Source organism: Castor canadensis, chromosome 3 (assembly GCF_047511655.1).
Source record: "Castor canadensis chromosome 3, mCasCan1.hap1v2, whole genome shotgun sequence".
Classification (NCBI taxonomy): Eukaryota; Metazoa; Chordata; class Mammalia; order Rodentia; family Castoridae; genus Castor; species Castor canadensis.
In genome coordinates this window covers 164,014,643-164,033,526 of record NC_133388.1, presented here as the reverse complement: position 1 = coordinate 164,033,526, position 18,884 = coordinate 164,014,643, and the positions used below count along the sequence as shown (strand labels likewise).

General features: G+C 36.4%; 1 protein-coding gene across 33 annotated transcripts in view; it reads right to left on the bottom strand.

Moving 5' to 3' along the window:
- Positions 1–18,884, bottom strand: part of Rims2 (regulating synaptic membrane exocytosis 2) — a 573,766-nt gene that overhangs the window by 379,355 nt on the left and 175,527 nt on the right. For all 33 annotated transcript variants that reach the window (XM_074068988.1, XM_074068974.1, XM_074068978.1 and 30 more), the window contains one exon: positions 723–1,033. In XM_074068988.1, the coding sequence (XP_073925089.1) occupies positions 723–1,033 (311 nt within the window). The remainder of the gene's footprint in view (positions 1–722; positions 1,034–18,884) is intronic.

Here is an 18,884-nt window from a genome sequence, read left to right as displayed (position 1 = left end):
ACTTCTGAGCAAAATACAGAAGAACAGGTTTTGTCATCTATTTAGGCCAAAGCTAGAAAGCTTCTAGAAGGAATCCAAGTAGATCATCTTTCAGATTTTAAGGGTAGACGATAATTTCTTTAACACTACAGAAAGTACTAAGCATAACAGTGAATTATACATCATTCAAATAAAATTTTTGTTCAGCAAAAGCCAGGTAAGAAACTGTTTAACTGAATTATATTACAAGAAATTTCAGAACAAATACTTGCAATGCATGTAACTTAGAAAGGAATATAAATCACTCTTACAATTCAGTGATTTAAAATAATACTACAAGTACAAAAAAATTTGTATACACTACTCACAAAAGAAAATATATGAATGGCTATTAAGAAGAAATGTTCTATGTTTTTACTCAAGAAATGCAAATCAAGACTATAGTGAGATTGTTCAATGTATCTACTAGGAAGGCTACAATTTAAAATAACAAAAAATGTCACTTTAATTTTACTCCTTTGTTGTGGGAAATCTATCTGATAATACTCCCATATCAAACATAAGATAGCTTAAACCTATCATTGCTCAAGTCCCAAACATCACAGTCAGCAAATGTAAAATATATGAACGTTTAGATTACATTTAGGCAACTCAGTGTCACCTAAATGTTTCATGTGCTTTTATTTCTGTTTGAAATGAAGATTAGGAATAATAGTTACCTAAAGATTAAACAAAATGTTTACCTGTCTGAAGCTATGTCACTGGCAATTTGATGCTTCATTCCTGACCCATTTTTAATAGAATCCTGTCTCGTGAGCCCATGAGATCGACTTTTCTCCACTGCAGGTACAGATAAGTCACCTGGGGATCCTTGGAACTGGGCCTGCTCATGTAGCTTTGCTTTCTTCTCTTGAGGTGCCTCCTCATTTCGCAGTCCTCGGAGAGCCTTCTGATCAGGTTGCTGTGGTGTATTAGAACCAGTATTATAAAACCATGCTCCTGATTTAGTGAGGATTTCTTGTTGTTTTCGGCACAAATTGCATACCCACATAACCTGCACAAGAAGACATAGGGAAAAGGAATTAGTTCCCCCTAAATGTTAAAAACAAACAAAAAGAGTCAATTCAATCCAACAAAAAATAATATGATTGTCCTTCTGAAATCAATATGCAATTAACTACTACTATAAATTCTTTATCCTTTCTTTAAATTTTGTCAGAATAATTATAATGAAATAAACAGACAGTAGAAATAATGCCAAACAAGAGAATCAAATTACTAGTTGTTTATTTGTACTCTAATTCTATTTATTTAATTACATCTGTAATGTAGTACACAGAAAATGAATCCTGAAGCTATATTTAATTTAAACCTGAATAAACTAAATGAAATTAATAAATGAATTTGAGGGGAATTTAAATACTAACTCTGTGATTAGGAATTTAGCAGTCTTCAGCGAGGTAATGAGGTTTCATATCTACAGAACTTAGTTCCCTTAACATAAAAGAGGAGAAGACTAAAATAATACTTATTTTCCCATAATGTTTTGAAGAATGACATAAATTTTATAAAATACTTTATGTTGAAATACCTACCATATAGTAGACTTTCAGTAAGTTAGCTGTTAACATTGGGGTAATTTTCTATTACCAACTAAATTATAAGCTTCTTGAGGAGGCTTTTATTTCTTTGAAGTAGTTCCTGATGACTAAAATAATGATAAGAACATTGCTGATCTCAACAAAAACCTATTAATTGCTCATAATTTGTAGTAATACACTTCATTTTTAATGTGGTTTTAAAAAGACAGCATAAGACTTACGGTCTTAACCATTTGTAAATGCACACTTCAGTATTATTAAGTATATTTACATTGTTGCAAAACAGATATCCAAACGCTTTCTTGTAAAACTCAAATTCTATAGCCATTAAACAGCAGTGCCCTTTCCTCTTCTTCTCAGGTCTGCTAACAATCATTATGTACGCAATTTGTTTAATAGATAGTGTTTTTCAGACTCAAAAAATCTAATTACTATCTACATGACCAGAAAACTCTCCATTCTACTCTAAAACTCTTTTTCAATTCATCAAAAACAAGTAAAATTATATTATCATGAAATAAAAGGTGAGCTCCTACTTCAAATGAGTGTTAATGTTTTATTTATGTTATAGCTCTCTGTGTTACTAAACATTTTTCACATTTAAATGAATTAGAGCAATATAGGTAATCATACTAAAAGAAACCCATTCTGCCTGGTAACTAACAACGAAACTGAAAGGAGTTTGTGATACAGACAACTGTCCATCATTCAACATGGTGTGTTCAGCTGAAACATGGATGCTTTTGTAAAATACCATATAAACTTCTTGCTTAATGCTCCTTTGTGCCAATGTATATTGTTTGTATAGTTTATAATACAACATTGCACTTGTTCATTTTTCATCAGTTTGTTCTTTCATTGAATTGTTTAACATGTCTTTCTTTTTTTCCCCAAGAAAATCTGGAGCTCACTGGAAACAAGGAAGATATCTTCTATTACACAGTAAGATCATATAAATCACAGAATACTATGATCTTCTAAATACTTGCTAACTTGAAATCATTTGCAGTTCTTCCAGGGAAAAACATATTTGATATTATAATATCAAGATTCATGTTTCATCAATTCTCAAAAGAATTAGCCATCAGTAATGTAAATCTATGTGCCTATTTTATTATTTTATTTTTTATAAATAAATAAAAATGTATGTTAAGATAAAAAAAAATCTCACTCAAGTTTTTTTTAATGCTGTCATGGCTCAAATTTCTTTTGCTATGGTTGATCTGAACAGATATAAATCATCTAATGCCTCAATAATCTCAAAAAATCAAGTATCATCCAAATGATGACCTCTTTTAATATCATCTTATGATTAATGTAGATACTGCAGATTTCACTTAAGGTGTAAGGCACACTAAACACAGAACCACAAAATAATTTGAAAATAAATAAATGAAGTTTGAATTACAACTTCCTGTTTTCATGTTACAGTGATAATCTGCACTAAACGGTTCTAGGGTATGAACACTGGAATAAGCCACATTTAGAGTATTGAAGAACACCGGCCTTTTCTGCCAGATAGCAATGAAACAGAAATAGTCTGCAGAAACAACCTGTTGCTCTTTCATTATTTGTTGCAAAGCAAACAGATTACTCCTTTTAGAGCAGAGATTTTCAAAGGATATCTTTAAGATCTGGGAAAAGCAGGTCAATACCACCTAAGAAGTCACTAGAAGTACAAATTCCCAGGTCCCACCCCAAACTTATTGAACCAAAATCTCTGGGGCAGGACCTAGCAATCCCCCACCCCAAATCCTCCAGAGGTCCTGAAGTTTGAGTTTGAGAACCCCTGCTTTATGGCAGAGATTCTCAGCTGCCATGTTGACTGTGTTGTTACTGTGCTGCTTAGCGGCCAAATAAGGCCAAAAGAGCCGACAAGCATTCTTGTCAGTTTACCTCAGTGTGAACTCTTGATCATACAAATGGTATCACTTCTGTGAAGCCCAAAATGAGAAAAGTCTGGGAGGCAAGTCTTTGTTTTCCTTATCTTTTAGCACCCAGTAGATGTTAATATAAGATAAGTTTTGAAGGATGGTGTCTGAATCTTATTAAAGACTCTGCACCAATTTCCTCCTAGGCCTCTCTGGGCTGTCTACACTCATGGCTCTCTCTAACTACATCACTTGGTTCCTCCTGAACTGCTAGCCCCTACGATCTTCAAGCTATCTCATTTTATTCTGTTATGGTTCTTTTGGTTTTGTTTTTTGTTCGTAGGGTTTTTTTAATTGTTTTTGTCTTTTTGAGACAGGATTTGCTATGTAACCCAGGCTGGTCTCAAACACATGATTCAAGGCCTCCTGAGGGCTGGAATTACAGACATCAAAACAATGCCAGACTCAAGCTATCTTTCTTTTCTTTTATCATCTACTTCTACTCGAACTGATAGTTTATTAAAGTTCAAGAATCTTAAATTCACTCACATCAAGCAGTGCAAAAGAACTGACACTTGCACTAGCAGGCCTTACAGCAACTTACTGATACTGAATTATCACAAACGCATACGTAGGCAAGATGGCTGTGAGATGACTTTTCACTGATTAGCTGTGAAGTGAATAATGTCACCTAGAGGAAAGGGCCATGCCCGTGGAACAAAATTTAACTAACTTTTATTTGGAAATAAAATCACAGGACTTTTGCTAATGGAGCCCCAACCAAGTTAACTATCAACTGTATTTCATGATAAATGCTGTTTAAAATATCTGAGCAGTACATATGCCTATTAATCTCTACTAATAGGTTAAAAATCTAATTAGCTTTACTGGTCCTCATAGTTAGCAAAAACTTTTAAGCCTTGAGAATTCATATATATGATTCAGAAGTATAAGATAGTACTTTTCAGGCCTACATATGCCAATTTTTCCCCAATAGTATAGCAACATTAAGAGGCAAGTTTTCTAATGACTCAAATTTATTACTTATTACTACGTGCTTCGTTCCACAAACATCCTTAGAGGGCTTAAAGAGAAACAAAACTTAAAATATCTTTTTAAAACCATAAAAATAGAGAGCATGAGCTGGGTATGGTTCTTCATTACACCAGTAGCTGTAATCTCAGCTACTTGGAAAGCGGAGGCAGGAGGATTGCATGTTCAAGGCCAGCCTGGACAACACAGTGAGACTGCATCTCAAAAAAAAAAAAAAAAAAGATAAGATAACCGTGACAGTTACACTGAATAGTCAAAGGGAGCATAAAAAGAAAAAAGTTTGGTTGGATACTTACAAATTTTAAAGGTCTACAAAATTCTGTGATCTTTTTTTTCATCTCAATAGCAATAAAAAAAAGAAGGAAGGATTGTAGATTAAAGACTGTTGATAAGACCTCAGGCCAAGCTCAACTCTGCACAGGAAAAGTATTTACTAAACTCCACTTCTAACCATTGCCAGCCCACTTATAAAAGACAGCATTTGTCAAAAAAAGAAGTAAGGTTCAAACTATATTACAAAGCAATAACAATAAAAACAGCATGGTACTGGCACAAAAACAGACATGAAGACCAGTGGAGCAGAATAGAGGACCCAGATATGAAGCCACACAACTATAACCAACTTATATTTGACAAAGGAGCTCAAAATATACGATGGAGAAATAGCAGCCTCTTCAACAAAAACTGCTGGGAAAACTGGTTAGCAGTCTGCAAAAAACTGAAACTAGATCCATGTATATCACCCTATACCAAGATTAACTCAAAATGGATCAAGGATCTGAATATCAGACCCCAAACTCTTAAGTTGATACAAGAAAGAGTAGGAAATACTCTGGAGTTAGTAGGTATAGGTAAGAACTTTCTCAATGAAACCCCAGCAGCACAGCAACTAAGAGATAGCATAGATAAATGGGACCTCATAAAACTAAAAAACTTCTGTTCATCAAAAGAAATGGTCTCTAAACTGAAGAGAACACCCACAGAGTGGGAGAAAATATTTGCCAACTATACATCAGACAAAGGACTGATAACCAGAATATACAGGGAACTTAAAAAACTAAATTCTTCCAAAACTAATGAACCAATAAAGAAATGGGCACGTGAACTAAACAGAACTTTCTCAAAAGAAGAAACTCAAATGGCCAGAAAACACATGAAAAAATGCTCACCATCTCTAGCAATAAAGGAAATGCAAATTAAAACCACGCTAAGATTCCACCTCACCCCTGTTAGAATAGCCATCATCAGCAACACCACCAACAACAGGTGTTGGCGAGGATGCGGGGAAAAAGGAACCCTCTTACACTGTTGGTGGGAATGTAGACTAGTACAACCACTCTGGAAAAAAATCTGGAGGCTACTTAAAAAGCTGGACATCGATCTACCATTTGATCCAGCAATACCACTCTTGGGGATATACTCAAAAGACTGTTACTCCAGAGGCACCTGCACATCCATGTTTATTGCGGCACTATCCACAATAGCCAAGTTATGGAAACAGCCAAGATGCCCCAGCACTGATGAATGGATTAAGAAAATGTGGTATCTATACACAATGGAATTTTATGCAGCCATGAAGAAGAACAAAATGTTATCATTCGCTGGTAAATGGATGGAATTGGAGAACATCATTCTGAGTGAGGTTAGCCTGGCTCAAAAAACCAAAAATCATATGTTCTCCCTCATATGTGGACATTAGATCAAGGGCAAACACAACAAGGGGATTGGACTTTGAGCACATGATAAAAGTGAGAGCACACAAGGAAGGAGTGAGGATAGGTAAGACACCTAAAAAACTAGCTAGCATTTGTTGCCCTTAACGCAGAGAAACTAAAGCAGATACCTTAAAGCAACTGAGGCCAATAGGAAAAGGGGAACAGGTACTAGAGAAAAGGTTAGATCAAAAAGAATTAACCTAGAAGGTAACACCCACGTACAGGAAATCAATGTGAGTCAATGCCCTGTATAGCTATCCTTATCTCAACCAGCAAAAACCCTTGTTCCTTCCTATTATTGCTTATACTCTCTCTACAACAAAATTAGAAATAAGGGCAAAATAGTTTCTGCTGGGTATTGAGGGGGGGAGAGGGAGAGGGCGGAGTGGGTGGTAAGGGAGGGGGTAGGGGCAGGGGGGAGAAATGAACCAAGCCTTGTATGCACATATGAATAATAAAAGAAAAATGAAAAAAAAAAGAAATAAGGTAAAAATATAAACTTACAGTATAACTCTCACATGACTAGAAAATTTTGAGAGATTCTGGTAGCTATTCAACAGACTATGTCCTTTTCCTCTTAGAAACTGCTTTCCAACCTCATTGTTTTTAGGCATGGCCACACCACAATACTACATTCTAGCCAATCAATAAAAAGTGGAATAGTGTGTACCATTTCCATGACCGAGGGGATTTAAAAACATTCTCATATGCCATCTTCTTGTTACTCACTTTTAAGAACTTTTAAGATCTTGGAGATCAAGAAGCCACAGAAAAAGTCTGGGAACCTGAATATGAACTTGAAGGCAAACCAACTGATCAGCCACACTGGCATGGATGCCACATAGGGAAGAAGTAAACTACTACTTTGTTGAGCTACAAAGATGTTTTTTTACAAACATCTTTCATAGTTTATAGCACTGCCTTAACTACTTACATGTTCTGCTGAAAGCGTATCACCAGAACGATCTCTGTTGAAGAGCAATGCATTACTAGAATTGGGATTACTTGAGCTGTCCACCAACTCAAGAACAACTATGCACATTTCTTCCAAACTCCACATTCCATGAAGTAAGTGGGTTAGCTTGAAATCAGCCATGATACATATATTTAGACTACAGAAACTGGAAAACACTGTAAATCAGAGCTTTTTCTAACAGAGAGCTGGTTGTTAGCATTTATAAACGATCACTAAGTAGAAAGATCTATCATATCCTACAAAAAGAAAAATACTACTATATTCAATATTAGTATATAAACTTGGATGAAGCTATCATTTATAATAAAAAGTAATTCATACTATAAAATTTCAGTCCATTTACAGATGGACAATAAATATTAACATTAATACATTAATTATTTATGGATTCGTGCAATACACACTAAATGGCTAGCATATGGCAGGTACTATGCTGGGAGCTGCTGAATTCAGCTTAATAGACACAAATTTCAGACAAGAAGCACACAAACTGAACAAATACTGTTCATATTATGATACAAATGCTACACAAGGAATGCATTCACACCACAGATCCTTTGATGCCTTTTTCTCCTCTGGCCCAGTGTGTGTGTAGGAAAACAAGGACACAGATGAACTCTGTAAGAGGCATGGAAGTGCAGAGAAGCTTAACCATGACATTACCCTAGTGTTCCCATCATCAGATCCATGGTGTCTTTGTCTCTCAAAAGGCAGATTCAAGGGCATTAGGGTTACTAGCCTATAAGCCCTTCCCCCAGCACTGCCATGGTGGATTTTGAAAGCTGATGCAATTGTACATATTCTACATGATTAAGTTTTCAAATAGGTTGCTTAAGCAATCAGGACATCACTGTATTCCTCACATAAGAGGATTTTGGAGTACAAAACAAAAACCAGAAATTTGCTTCATCTGATATTCCTGAGACAAGCAGCAAGACTCTTCCAGGATCCCAATGAACTGCAGGCACGGCATCATCAGCTACAGCCACAGTTGTAGGCTGCAGCAGGAAGTCTGATGAGTTCTTCCATACCTGCCTCAGGAGGTAGCAGCAGACAGAAAAAGCTTTACACTGGGCCTTTCCAAGTCTTAGTTGTTACCAGCTCTTCTCTGTTGGCTATTGTGGTGGCTTTGAAGAGTTGCTGAATAAGAAATGGAGTTTGTTTCTCTATTATTTCTGATTTTCCTTGACAGTACATGAGAAGAACATGGTGTGCAAAGCAGTTTTCAAGCTGTGTCTAACCTTGAGTTACCCCAGTTTATAAAGGAATAGTTTTGACCTAAGTTGCTCCACTTTGATTATAAGTACCAAGGCAGAGTGACTCTACATCTTGTTTATATAAGTAAACAACTACCATCTCTAGCACACTATGAGGCACAAACTGATAATTTATCTGTGCCAATAAATAATTATAGCTGTGGATATATATACAAGAGTTGATCAGTTACACTAGATTTAACGCCTCACCTGGTATTATAAATGAAGGAGCCTGGAAGTGTGGCTTAAGTGGCTTTAGCTTGCCTAACAAGCGAACAGCCCTGAGTTTGATCACCAGGACTATCAAAAGAGAGAGCACCCCAAAACTGAGAAATGGCAGGCACACAGACCTCTCACCTAGTCACTTGTCAGGAGCCTTGACCAAGAAAACTGCCACAGTAAAGGACTTCAGCGTTGTCCCCAGGTTCCTCACAAGTTCTCTTGCCAGTGACACATGGTTCAGACTGGTACTTGAAACTGTCACCCAGACACGCATTTAGCAACTCTTCACCCAAACCGCTCTGTGCCTGCAGTTTGTAAAAATTCTTATTTGGTCCCCTACAGAGACTTTTCCTTTTATTTGTACTAGCTCTCTGACTTTATCTTCAGTGTAGCCCATCTGAACCTTGCAGTCTCTTTAACCCTTTCTTAGCCATTCTGCAACCTGTATATATTATTGTGTCAAGTGTAAAAGTCAAAATTTGTAATTAAGAGAAGACTAAAAGAATGTGTTCACCAATGGTCACAAGTACCAAGTTTAATCAGGAGTACTTGACATAGCTTCTGAATTTATTGTTATAGTTCAATAAATTCTTACATGATAGAAAGAGAAATATGTCCATCTATGTTTCCGACATGGCTAATCATGACAGTACATTAGTCAGATTTTAGAGTCACCCAACTAAATTGTGGTCTAATAATTAGCTCATTTGGATAAATTACCTAATTTTGATATTTCTACCCCTTCTTCTATTGTTCTCCAAGAAAGTGTCTAGCTGTTCTGTGGGGCTTTTGTGGCTGCAGTCTGCAAGCCATCTAATTCATACTCTGGTTCTCCTCAACTTAGACAGGATTGTTCTCTACTATTAACTTGCCCTCACTTCAGTTCCCACAGGTGCTGCTGACTCATATTAGTCTCTGAATAATCTTCTATCTGCTCTTCATTTTCTTCCACAAATTCACCCCATCCCTCACTCTCCTCCCTTTGAGGGGAAGGGGAAGGTAACTGTAGTGACATGCATCTATTTTTATTTCTTCACGTCATAGTGGAACTAGGGATAGTTTGGAAGGTAAATCCTGGCTTTTCTTGGCCTTTCTTAACACGATGAACTGCTAACTTCACTATGAGGTACCTATGCCTCAGCTGAGTGCAAGGACATCCAGAAGAGTGAGTCTTCTCTAAGAATCTCAAGTATTAAGAAGGGTATAAGTTACTCTTCAATTAACCAGCACACACCCTCTTCTAGGGTCACAGCTTGGGAAGAAGAGACTGGAACAAACCTCTGATCATCTACCACCTCTGTCTTCATTCTGCTCCCCCACGTTGCACAAAGATGGAAGAAGCAGGTTTTCCCTTGACTTCTTTTATCTGTACATCGGTACTTTCCCCAAACTTGAAAGTACTTGGACTTGAGGTAATGAGCCTCAGTCCTCCCATTTTATCCATTTCATACCTTCCCTTAAGCTATCCAATTCCTTAATGGTAAATAGAAAAAAAGAAACCAAAAGAATCTAAACGGAAAGGCCTCCAAATATACACCTATCACACTGTGCTTTGAAGAGAGTCAGCTATTTCAGGGTTTCCTATATACAAAGCATGGACATCACATCCAGAGAAAAAATTCTGAGCAGCTTCTGGATTCTGCTACAATGGCTGGTTCCCATGCCTTAAGCAGATATTGTAGGACAGTGGGAGGCAGGCTGACAATGACAGAAAAGGAATCTAATCCAGGCAGGAGGGTCTTTAAGTAAAGTGGTCATAGCCAATGTTGTCCAGAGTTGATGCTGCTTAAGTAAAGAATTTTAAAAGTGCCATATTTTAAGGATAACAAAGTTAACTGAAGATACTCATCTAAAGAAATAGAATAACAGATAAAATGAAGGCAGTCCTGGGGTAAATATCAGAAATGAGATAACAAAGTCAGTTTGGCAGGTTATAAGGAACAATGCATGGAATTGATGGAAACAATCGAATGTTCACGTGCTATTTAAGCCTGTTAATGTAAGCCATTTCTTTGAAAAGGAATAAATAGAAAAAATAGAATTATTGAGGGATTCACTGACCATGCGACTTACTCCCAAGACAGTCACCAAGTGAAACTAAAACTGGCTTCAACTAATTAAAACAGGGAGGTGATCAAATCACTGAATATTAGGTTCCATGATGCTACAGTAAATAACCAATTAAATTAGAAAACTGAGTCAATCAGATCATTGAATAGCAATTTCAGCAGCTTTATAATTAACATGATGGATTCATTTCCCACATTTTGATAGTTGAAATGCTAAATATTAATTAAAAGAAAATTATGGGAACACAAGATAAGCTGAAAATGCAATCATGTATTACATTGTCAGGAAGTCAGAATTACTAAAAATTTTAGATATCTGCCCTATTTATCAAAACAATATCCATAACCACAAAAAAAAAGCAATTTAACTTACACTTAAAGCTATAGAGAAATTACGAAGAATTAAAAATTATAGTGAGTTTTTACACTCCACCTAAACATAAGCTTTGGGGATTTTCCAAGATGGCGACTAGAGGGAGGAAGCAGATAGTGTGTTCTCCTTAAAGTAAAAATTTTCCTGAGATGCTGGAGACACACTGGACAGGAAAAACCACCAAGAAGGGGCAAAACTCCAATACCTCTGCACCCCTAGTCTGCACATAACTTCCCCAATGCACAGCATAGGGAGAAACCAGGAGGGCTCCCGCACCGCCAGGCACCAGCTCCCAACCTGCTTGGCAGACCAACAGGTGAGCAAATAAGCAGCACCCAGTAATTCCACAGCCACCCCTGGGAAAAGTCAGCATAGCCCCCTGGACAGAATGACCCCCACCCCACAAAAAAAACTGAATAATAAACAAGCATATCAGACCCAAAACTCTAAAGTTGATACAAGAAAGAGTAAGAAATACTTTGGAAGTAATAGGTATAGGCAAGGACTTCCTCAATGGAACCCCAGCAGCTCAGCAACTAAGAGATAGCATAGACAAATGGGAGCTTATAAAACTAAAAACCTTCTGCTCAACAAAAAAATGCCAGCTACACATCAGATAAAGGACTGATAACCAGAATACACAGGGAACTCAAAAAACTAAACTCTCCAAAAATTAACGAACCAATAAAGAAATGGGGAAGTGAACTAAACAGAACTTTCTCAAAAGAAGAAATTCAAATGGCCAAAAAACACATGAAAAAATGCTCACCATCTCTAGCCATAAAGGAAATGCAAATTAAAACCACACTAAGATTCCACCTCACCCCTGTTAGAATAGCCATCATTAGCAACACCACCACCAACAGGTGTTGGCGAGGATGAGGGGAAAAAGGAACCCTCATACACTGCTGGCGGGAATGCAAACTGGTACAACCACTGGAAAAAAATTTGGAGGCTTCTTAAAAATCTAAACATAGACCTGTCATTTGATCCGGCAATACCACTCTTGGGGATATACCCAAAGGAATGGGACACAGGTTACCCCAGAGGTACATGTACACCCATGTTTATTGCAGCACTATTCATAATAGCCAAGTTATGGAAACAGCCAAGATGCCCCACTACTGACGAATGGATTAAGAAAATGTGGTATTTATACACAATGGAATTTTATGCAGCCATGAAGAAGAACGAAATGTTATCATTCACAGGTAAATGGATGGAATTGGAGAACATCATTCTGAGTGAGGTTAGCCAGGCCCAGAAGACCAAAACTCATATGTTCTCCCTCATATGTGGACTTTTGATCAAGGGCAAACACAACAGGGAATTGGACTTTGATCACATGATAAGGTGAGCACACATAAAGGAGGTATGAGGATAGGTAGGTAACCCAATACAAAAAAAAAAAAAAGATAGCATTTGATGTCTTCAATGCAAAGGACCTAATGCAGAAACTTTAAAGCAACAGATGCCAATAGGAGAAGGGGACCAGGAACTATAGAAAAGGTTAGTTCGAGAAGAATCAATTTAGAAAGTAACACATAAGTACATGGAAGCAATACCAGGAATCTCCCTATATAGCTATCCTTACCTCAACTAACAAAAACCTCTGATCCTCCTTATTAATGTTCATAATCTCTCTTCAACAAAATTGAGGTAAGGGCAAAACAGTTTCTGCTTGGAAGCGAGGGGGTTGGGGTAAGAGGGATGGGGTGGGGGAAAGGGAGGGGGCAGGGGGGAGGGGGGAGTAATGACCCAATCATTGTATGCACATATGAATAAAGGAAATAATAAAAAAAAAATAAACATAAGCTTTTATGCCTCCCTCTGCTTCCTTTAAACTCCAATTTTTGTCTATAAATTAAAGTATTTTGCTTTATTAACCTTTTTCTGCTAAAAAGCAGACATGGATTTTAACGGATTTTTTTTGTTTCTACATGCAAAAGTCTAGCAAATAAATAATAGAAAGTACATGAAAGGATATGACAGAGCTGAAGCTTCAGGCAGACACTGGTGGTGGACAACACAGCTCCTCTGTGATAACAGAACTAAAAGTGCTGGGAAATTGAATGAAGTTCACTTCTTAATGGATGAGGACATCTTTGTTCATTGAAAAAATTCTGTAGGAAGCTCCTAAAACTACAACTTCCATAGAGCTGTGGGCTTAGGCAAGTGGAACAGTGTTGTAACTTTGACACTGAACAAAGCCATCCACAAACTTAGTTTGCAAATATGAACTTGTAAGATCACAAGTTTAAAATATCACTACAATATTAATTTGCAGTATCACCAGATATCAAGATTGAGGCAAGACCCCAGCTCACTAACAAAGATCTCATTCTGTATTGGGGATCCCAAAGTCTTCATAAAGGCAGATGCAAAATTGTTAATAAGGAAAGGGTAGGTTGAGGGGGAAAGAGGAAGTTAGGGAATGAGGAGAAAAACCAGAGGTGATCCTAGATTGTTTTTGCCTCCTTGAGCATAACTTGAGATATCTCAAATTTATTAAAATATTATAGAGAAAGGCAAAAGAGTAAAATTCCCTAGTTCAATTTATGAGGCTATGAAAATAAAGTTTTTTAAGACAGGATCTCACTATCTAGCCCAGACTAGCCTTTAACTCATGACCATCTTGCTCCAGCTTCTTGAATGATGGGTTTTCAGGAATAAGTCACCATACCCAGCGAGACTGGAAAATTTTTAATGGCAAAAAAAAGAATTGAAAATCACTTTGCTAAGTTACTTAGCTGTAACAAATGATCAGAAATTGGTGGCCTAAAATAACAGAAGTTTATTGTCCCACAGTTTGGAGCAAGAAGTGCACTTTCAGTACTGCCTGCCCCAAATCAACAGGTTAGCAGGGCCACACTTCCTCAAAAGGCTGTAAGGAAAATAAGTTCCTTATATCCCTGGCAGTAGCTTTCAATGGTGAACACCATTCCTTGGTTTGTGTCCTCACCAATGCCTATAACTCCAGCACTCAGGAGGATCACGAGTTCAAGGTCATACTAAACTGTATAGTGAGACCCTGTCTCCAACCTTTCCCAAAAAATAGAGTTTGTGTGATCACATCTCTGCCTTAAAAAAGAAAAAGAAAGAGGAAAGGAAAACAATGTTTTACCTGGTTAAGGATATCTACAAAAAACTCTATCTCTTCTTTGATACTTAAGGATGAAAAATTAAGACATTCTCTTTAAAGTCAGGAATAAGATAAGGATTCCCAGACATCTCTTCTATTCAGCACTGTCCTGGAGGAACTGGCATACTAAATCACCTACACACACACACACACACACACACACACACACACACAAATAAACAAATAAGAAATAAAACTCTCTGTATTTGAACACTAGTTGATTGTGAACTACTTTTGATTATGATAGAAAATCTAAGAAAATGTACACCAAAGATGCTAAAAATAGTAACAGAGATAACTTAGTTCCTTGAACTTGTTTCCTAGAACAAATGAAGAAACCAAAATAAGCTGGGCACCAGTGGCTCATGCCTATAAGCCTAGCTACTCAGGAGGCAGAAAATAGGAGGATCGCGGTTCGAAGCCAGCCCAGGCAAATAGTTCGTGAGACCCTAACTTGAAAAAACCCACCACAAAAAAAGGGCTGGTGGAGGGCATCACAGTATAAGCCCTGAGTTCAAACCCCACTACCAAAAAGAAAGAAAGGGAAGGAAGGAAGGAAACCAAAATAAATAGCAATCGTATGCATAACCAATAATTACAAAATATTTAATAAAAATTTTAAAGATACCTATTACAAAGAAAAATAATATACAAGAGTCTTGCAAATAAAGCTAAGAAAAAAAAAAGAGAGAAAAGCAAGACTCTCCAGTTAAAAATTATTAAAACTCTATTGAAATGCCTAAAAGAAGACTTTCATAAGTGGATCCTAGGCTGCTAGTTTACCCAAATTATATTTGTAAAGTTCAGTGTTAACCAAAACTCCTGCCATGTTTTCCATAGATTTTATCAACTAATTCTAAAATGAATATGGAAGAACAAACAATACAAAAAATCAGGACAATTCTGAAGAGAAATAACAGCTGAAAGTGGACTTGTTCGACTTTTTCATAAAGTAACTGAAGTCAAGACAGTGCAGTGTTCTGTTCAAAGGAAGAGGTTTAAATAGAGTTTGAAGCCTAATGAAAGGTCTAAAAATCGACTCCCTCAGGTGTCAATGTTGGCCTTACAAATCACTATTCAATTAAGAGAGCTGGGACAACTACTCTGTCTTATTTTAGGATAAACAAATAGATTCCCACTTCACATCATATACAAAAATCTACTCCAAATGGATTAAACACTAAAATGTAAGACAAAACTTCACAACTTCAAAATCATGAAGTCAGGAGGAAAAATTTCATGACCCAGAAATGAAAAGCACAAACTAATTTTTAACACTTTCAGTAGTAAAATAATGAGTTAAACAAATTTTAAAAGGAAACCATAGTCTGGGAGTTTTATTGCAATCTTCATGGTCATCAAAAGATGTAAGTTCATAATATGTAAAGAACTCCCACAGTTTCATAAGTAAAAGACAAACATCACAGTAAAAGAATTAATATGCAATTTTACAGAGAAACACAGCCAGACAATAAATGAAAGGTGTTTAACATCCTCAGTCAGAAAATGCAACATTAAAGCAGTGAATTACCATTTCTTACCATCAGTGTGGCAGATTTAAAAGTATGGCAATATCAATCATTGGGGAAGAAGTAAAGTTTCCCATACAAACATTCCTCTCAGGACTATAAATTATTTCTGTAGTATCAAATGAAAGTGAAAATACTCTATGACCCAGAAATCTTACTCCTCCCCTAAAGAAAGTTTTAAGAGGTACAAGAAGACAGAAACAGAGATGTTCATTGAGCACTGTTTCTATTAGGAAAAAAGCTTAGATATCCTAAAGCAACATGACAATGGATAAACTGAAGCATATTCATGCAACAGAATTATATTCAACAGTCAAAATGAATGAATTAAGTTTAGATGAATCTAAATTTGGAGACAACTATCAGAACGCAGAGTTCAACAATGAAAGCAAACTTCAAAGTATACATACACTATGTATATAAAAGTTAAAAACCTTGCAAAACACGGTTTATATATGACTTAGCAGTAGATAAGTATAAAGTTAAACTGTGCAAATAAAATCGTGTGTAGAATGATAAGTATTCAAGATAATCCCTGTATCTCTAATAAGAAAAAAATACAAAACAAGCCTGACAAAATGTTAAGATTTATACAATTAGTAAGATTTGTACAATTGTTAGGTATTTTTCTCTAAGTTTTTTGACGTTTGAAATATCTTAAAATTAAAAAGAAGGATAAGGGTAAACATTGGGAACAGACAAGTATAACTAGAAATGTAAAACTAGTAGCCAATAAAGGCTAATTCAACTAATGAAAATATTTATCAATATTGGTGATCACACTGAAGGTAAATAAATGTTGGACATAAATAAATTAGCTAACTGAGAACTAATTACTGAATTTTCACAACATATTTTTAAATACAACATTCCTTACTTCCAGAAGATTCTTTTGTGGAGTGGTCACAGCAAAGATGACAGGGATTATAACAAAAGTAACCAATTCATTGTATCCCTTTGTTTCCCTTTTGGTGCTGGGAGCTGAACCTGGGCCTTGTTCTTGCTAAGCATATATTTTCCACTGAGTTACATCCCCAGACCAGTCATACATATTTTACAGTGTTGTGTTTTATTTTAATCAAAACAAGTGATTCATTTTATAAATATTTTGTTCTATGTGAAATTTTACATAAAACAAGGGAAGTGGATTCTAAACTAAATTAGTCATTCAGAAGTATTTGATTGTATACTTGGTATTATCAGAATAAGTAATTGCTACCTTCATGGCAAACAAAGTACTTTGAATCTTATTTGAATTCTGAATTTTCATTCTAACCTTAAATTTCTCTAAGTTTTAAAGAAAAGACAACTGTTGAAGTGATGGGTTTATCTTACGAGATTTAGGAAACTGAATCTTGCTGCAGTTATAAAATTGTGCCACTAGTCTACGCTGTAGCACTTTGTTCAGTCTGGCTCAGCCCAGCACCATGTGGTTCACCTACATTTCCCTCTAAAAATTCAACTTCCATAAAAATGCAGTGACATTGTACAACAAAAAGAATCCAACAAAATGACTTTAAATAGAGACGTTATTCTACACTACAAAACAGAAGTCACTTAGAATAATTACTTTCCATTGCATATTGATGATTCAAAGACTGAGTAAAGGAAATATAAACATAAGTTGACAGTTTTCCATAATTTAGGAGAACTTGCAAGCTATGATGCATAAGTAATGCAACTATAAATCACTGCAATAACATTAAAGGAAAATTGTAAGTTCAAAATGGGAGGGCAGTTTCATTTTTTTTTAGAATAGAAAGCCTATTCACCTGGAAGGTGTCACTAGAAATAGAGGCCAGAACAAGAGAACATAAAAAGGAAATCTCATAAACAGAGGGCAATCAGACATAATTGTACGAAGGTTCACAAATGATAAAGATGATACTTTACTAAAGTGGAAGTGTGAACCTACAGGCAATGATGGTGAAATGGTACTGAAATATCATGATATGGAGACCACTAGAATACTTTTGGGGAGGAGAATCTTTTAAAGAAGGGGTATTAATCCAGAGAAAAAAAAATCAAAGCATAAAGCTTCATTTGCCTGATTCTCAGATTCTCACTAGTAATTCTTTAAAGGTTTAAAGTTAATAAATAAAACTATTTAGAATCCTCCAGGGTTTCCTGTAAATAAATTTCCAAAAGTCATGGACTACTATATGAATGTTCCTTGGCAAAGTGTGCTCCTTTTCACTGTACTACCAGAAGGCAACAACGTCACTAATCACAAGCAGTCAGTCATCCATCCTACTCCAGATGTAAGGCAAGAACAACGTGGGCCACCCAAGGGACAGTCTAAGAAATATTATCACAGTACAAAATTTAAAATGCAGCTTTATATGTAAGGTACAGTGCCTTTGTATCTTGATTCACCTCAAATTTAACAAGTTCAAAGACCATCACAAAATCGCTTTACCCACATCTGAACCATAGCAATTAATGGTGATTCCTCATCCTCTCAGTTTGCCTCAAGCCAAAAATCTTGGAATAACCTTTTTCTCTCCTATCCCACATACATTCCACTATGAAATTTATTTGGTCCTACTAATAAGACATATCTGCAGGGATGACATTGCACCACCTCCACCACACTTACCCAGGCTAAGTAATCAACCACGTCAGTTATCACAACGACCCCACAACTAGTCTCCCAACTCCACCCTTCCCTACTAATCGATTCCAACAAAACTGTCAAAGTAAGCCTTCAAAAAAATTGAAATATAATCAGAACACTTTAATACTCTCTGGTCTGCTCAGGACAAAGGCCAAAGTCTGCCTGGGAGTGCAGACAATCACCTCTAAGCTCATCTCTTCCCATCTTCTGCTCTTCGTTCTGTGCTCACTTGTCTGACCCAGCCACTGAACTTCACGGCCATTCTTCCAACATGCCAAGCGTGCTCCTGCCACAGACATCTGTCTTTTATTATCTCAGCCTGCACTGCCTTCTTCCCTGAATATATGCAATGCTAACTCCCTCATCCTTTCAAGCTCAGCCATCATTTTTTCCTTTTTATTTTAATTGTTGTGCTGGGCGGGGGGGAACATTGTGGCATTGACAAAAGTTCTTACGATATATCAAATATATTGCACTTGAT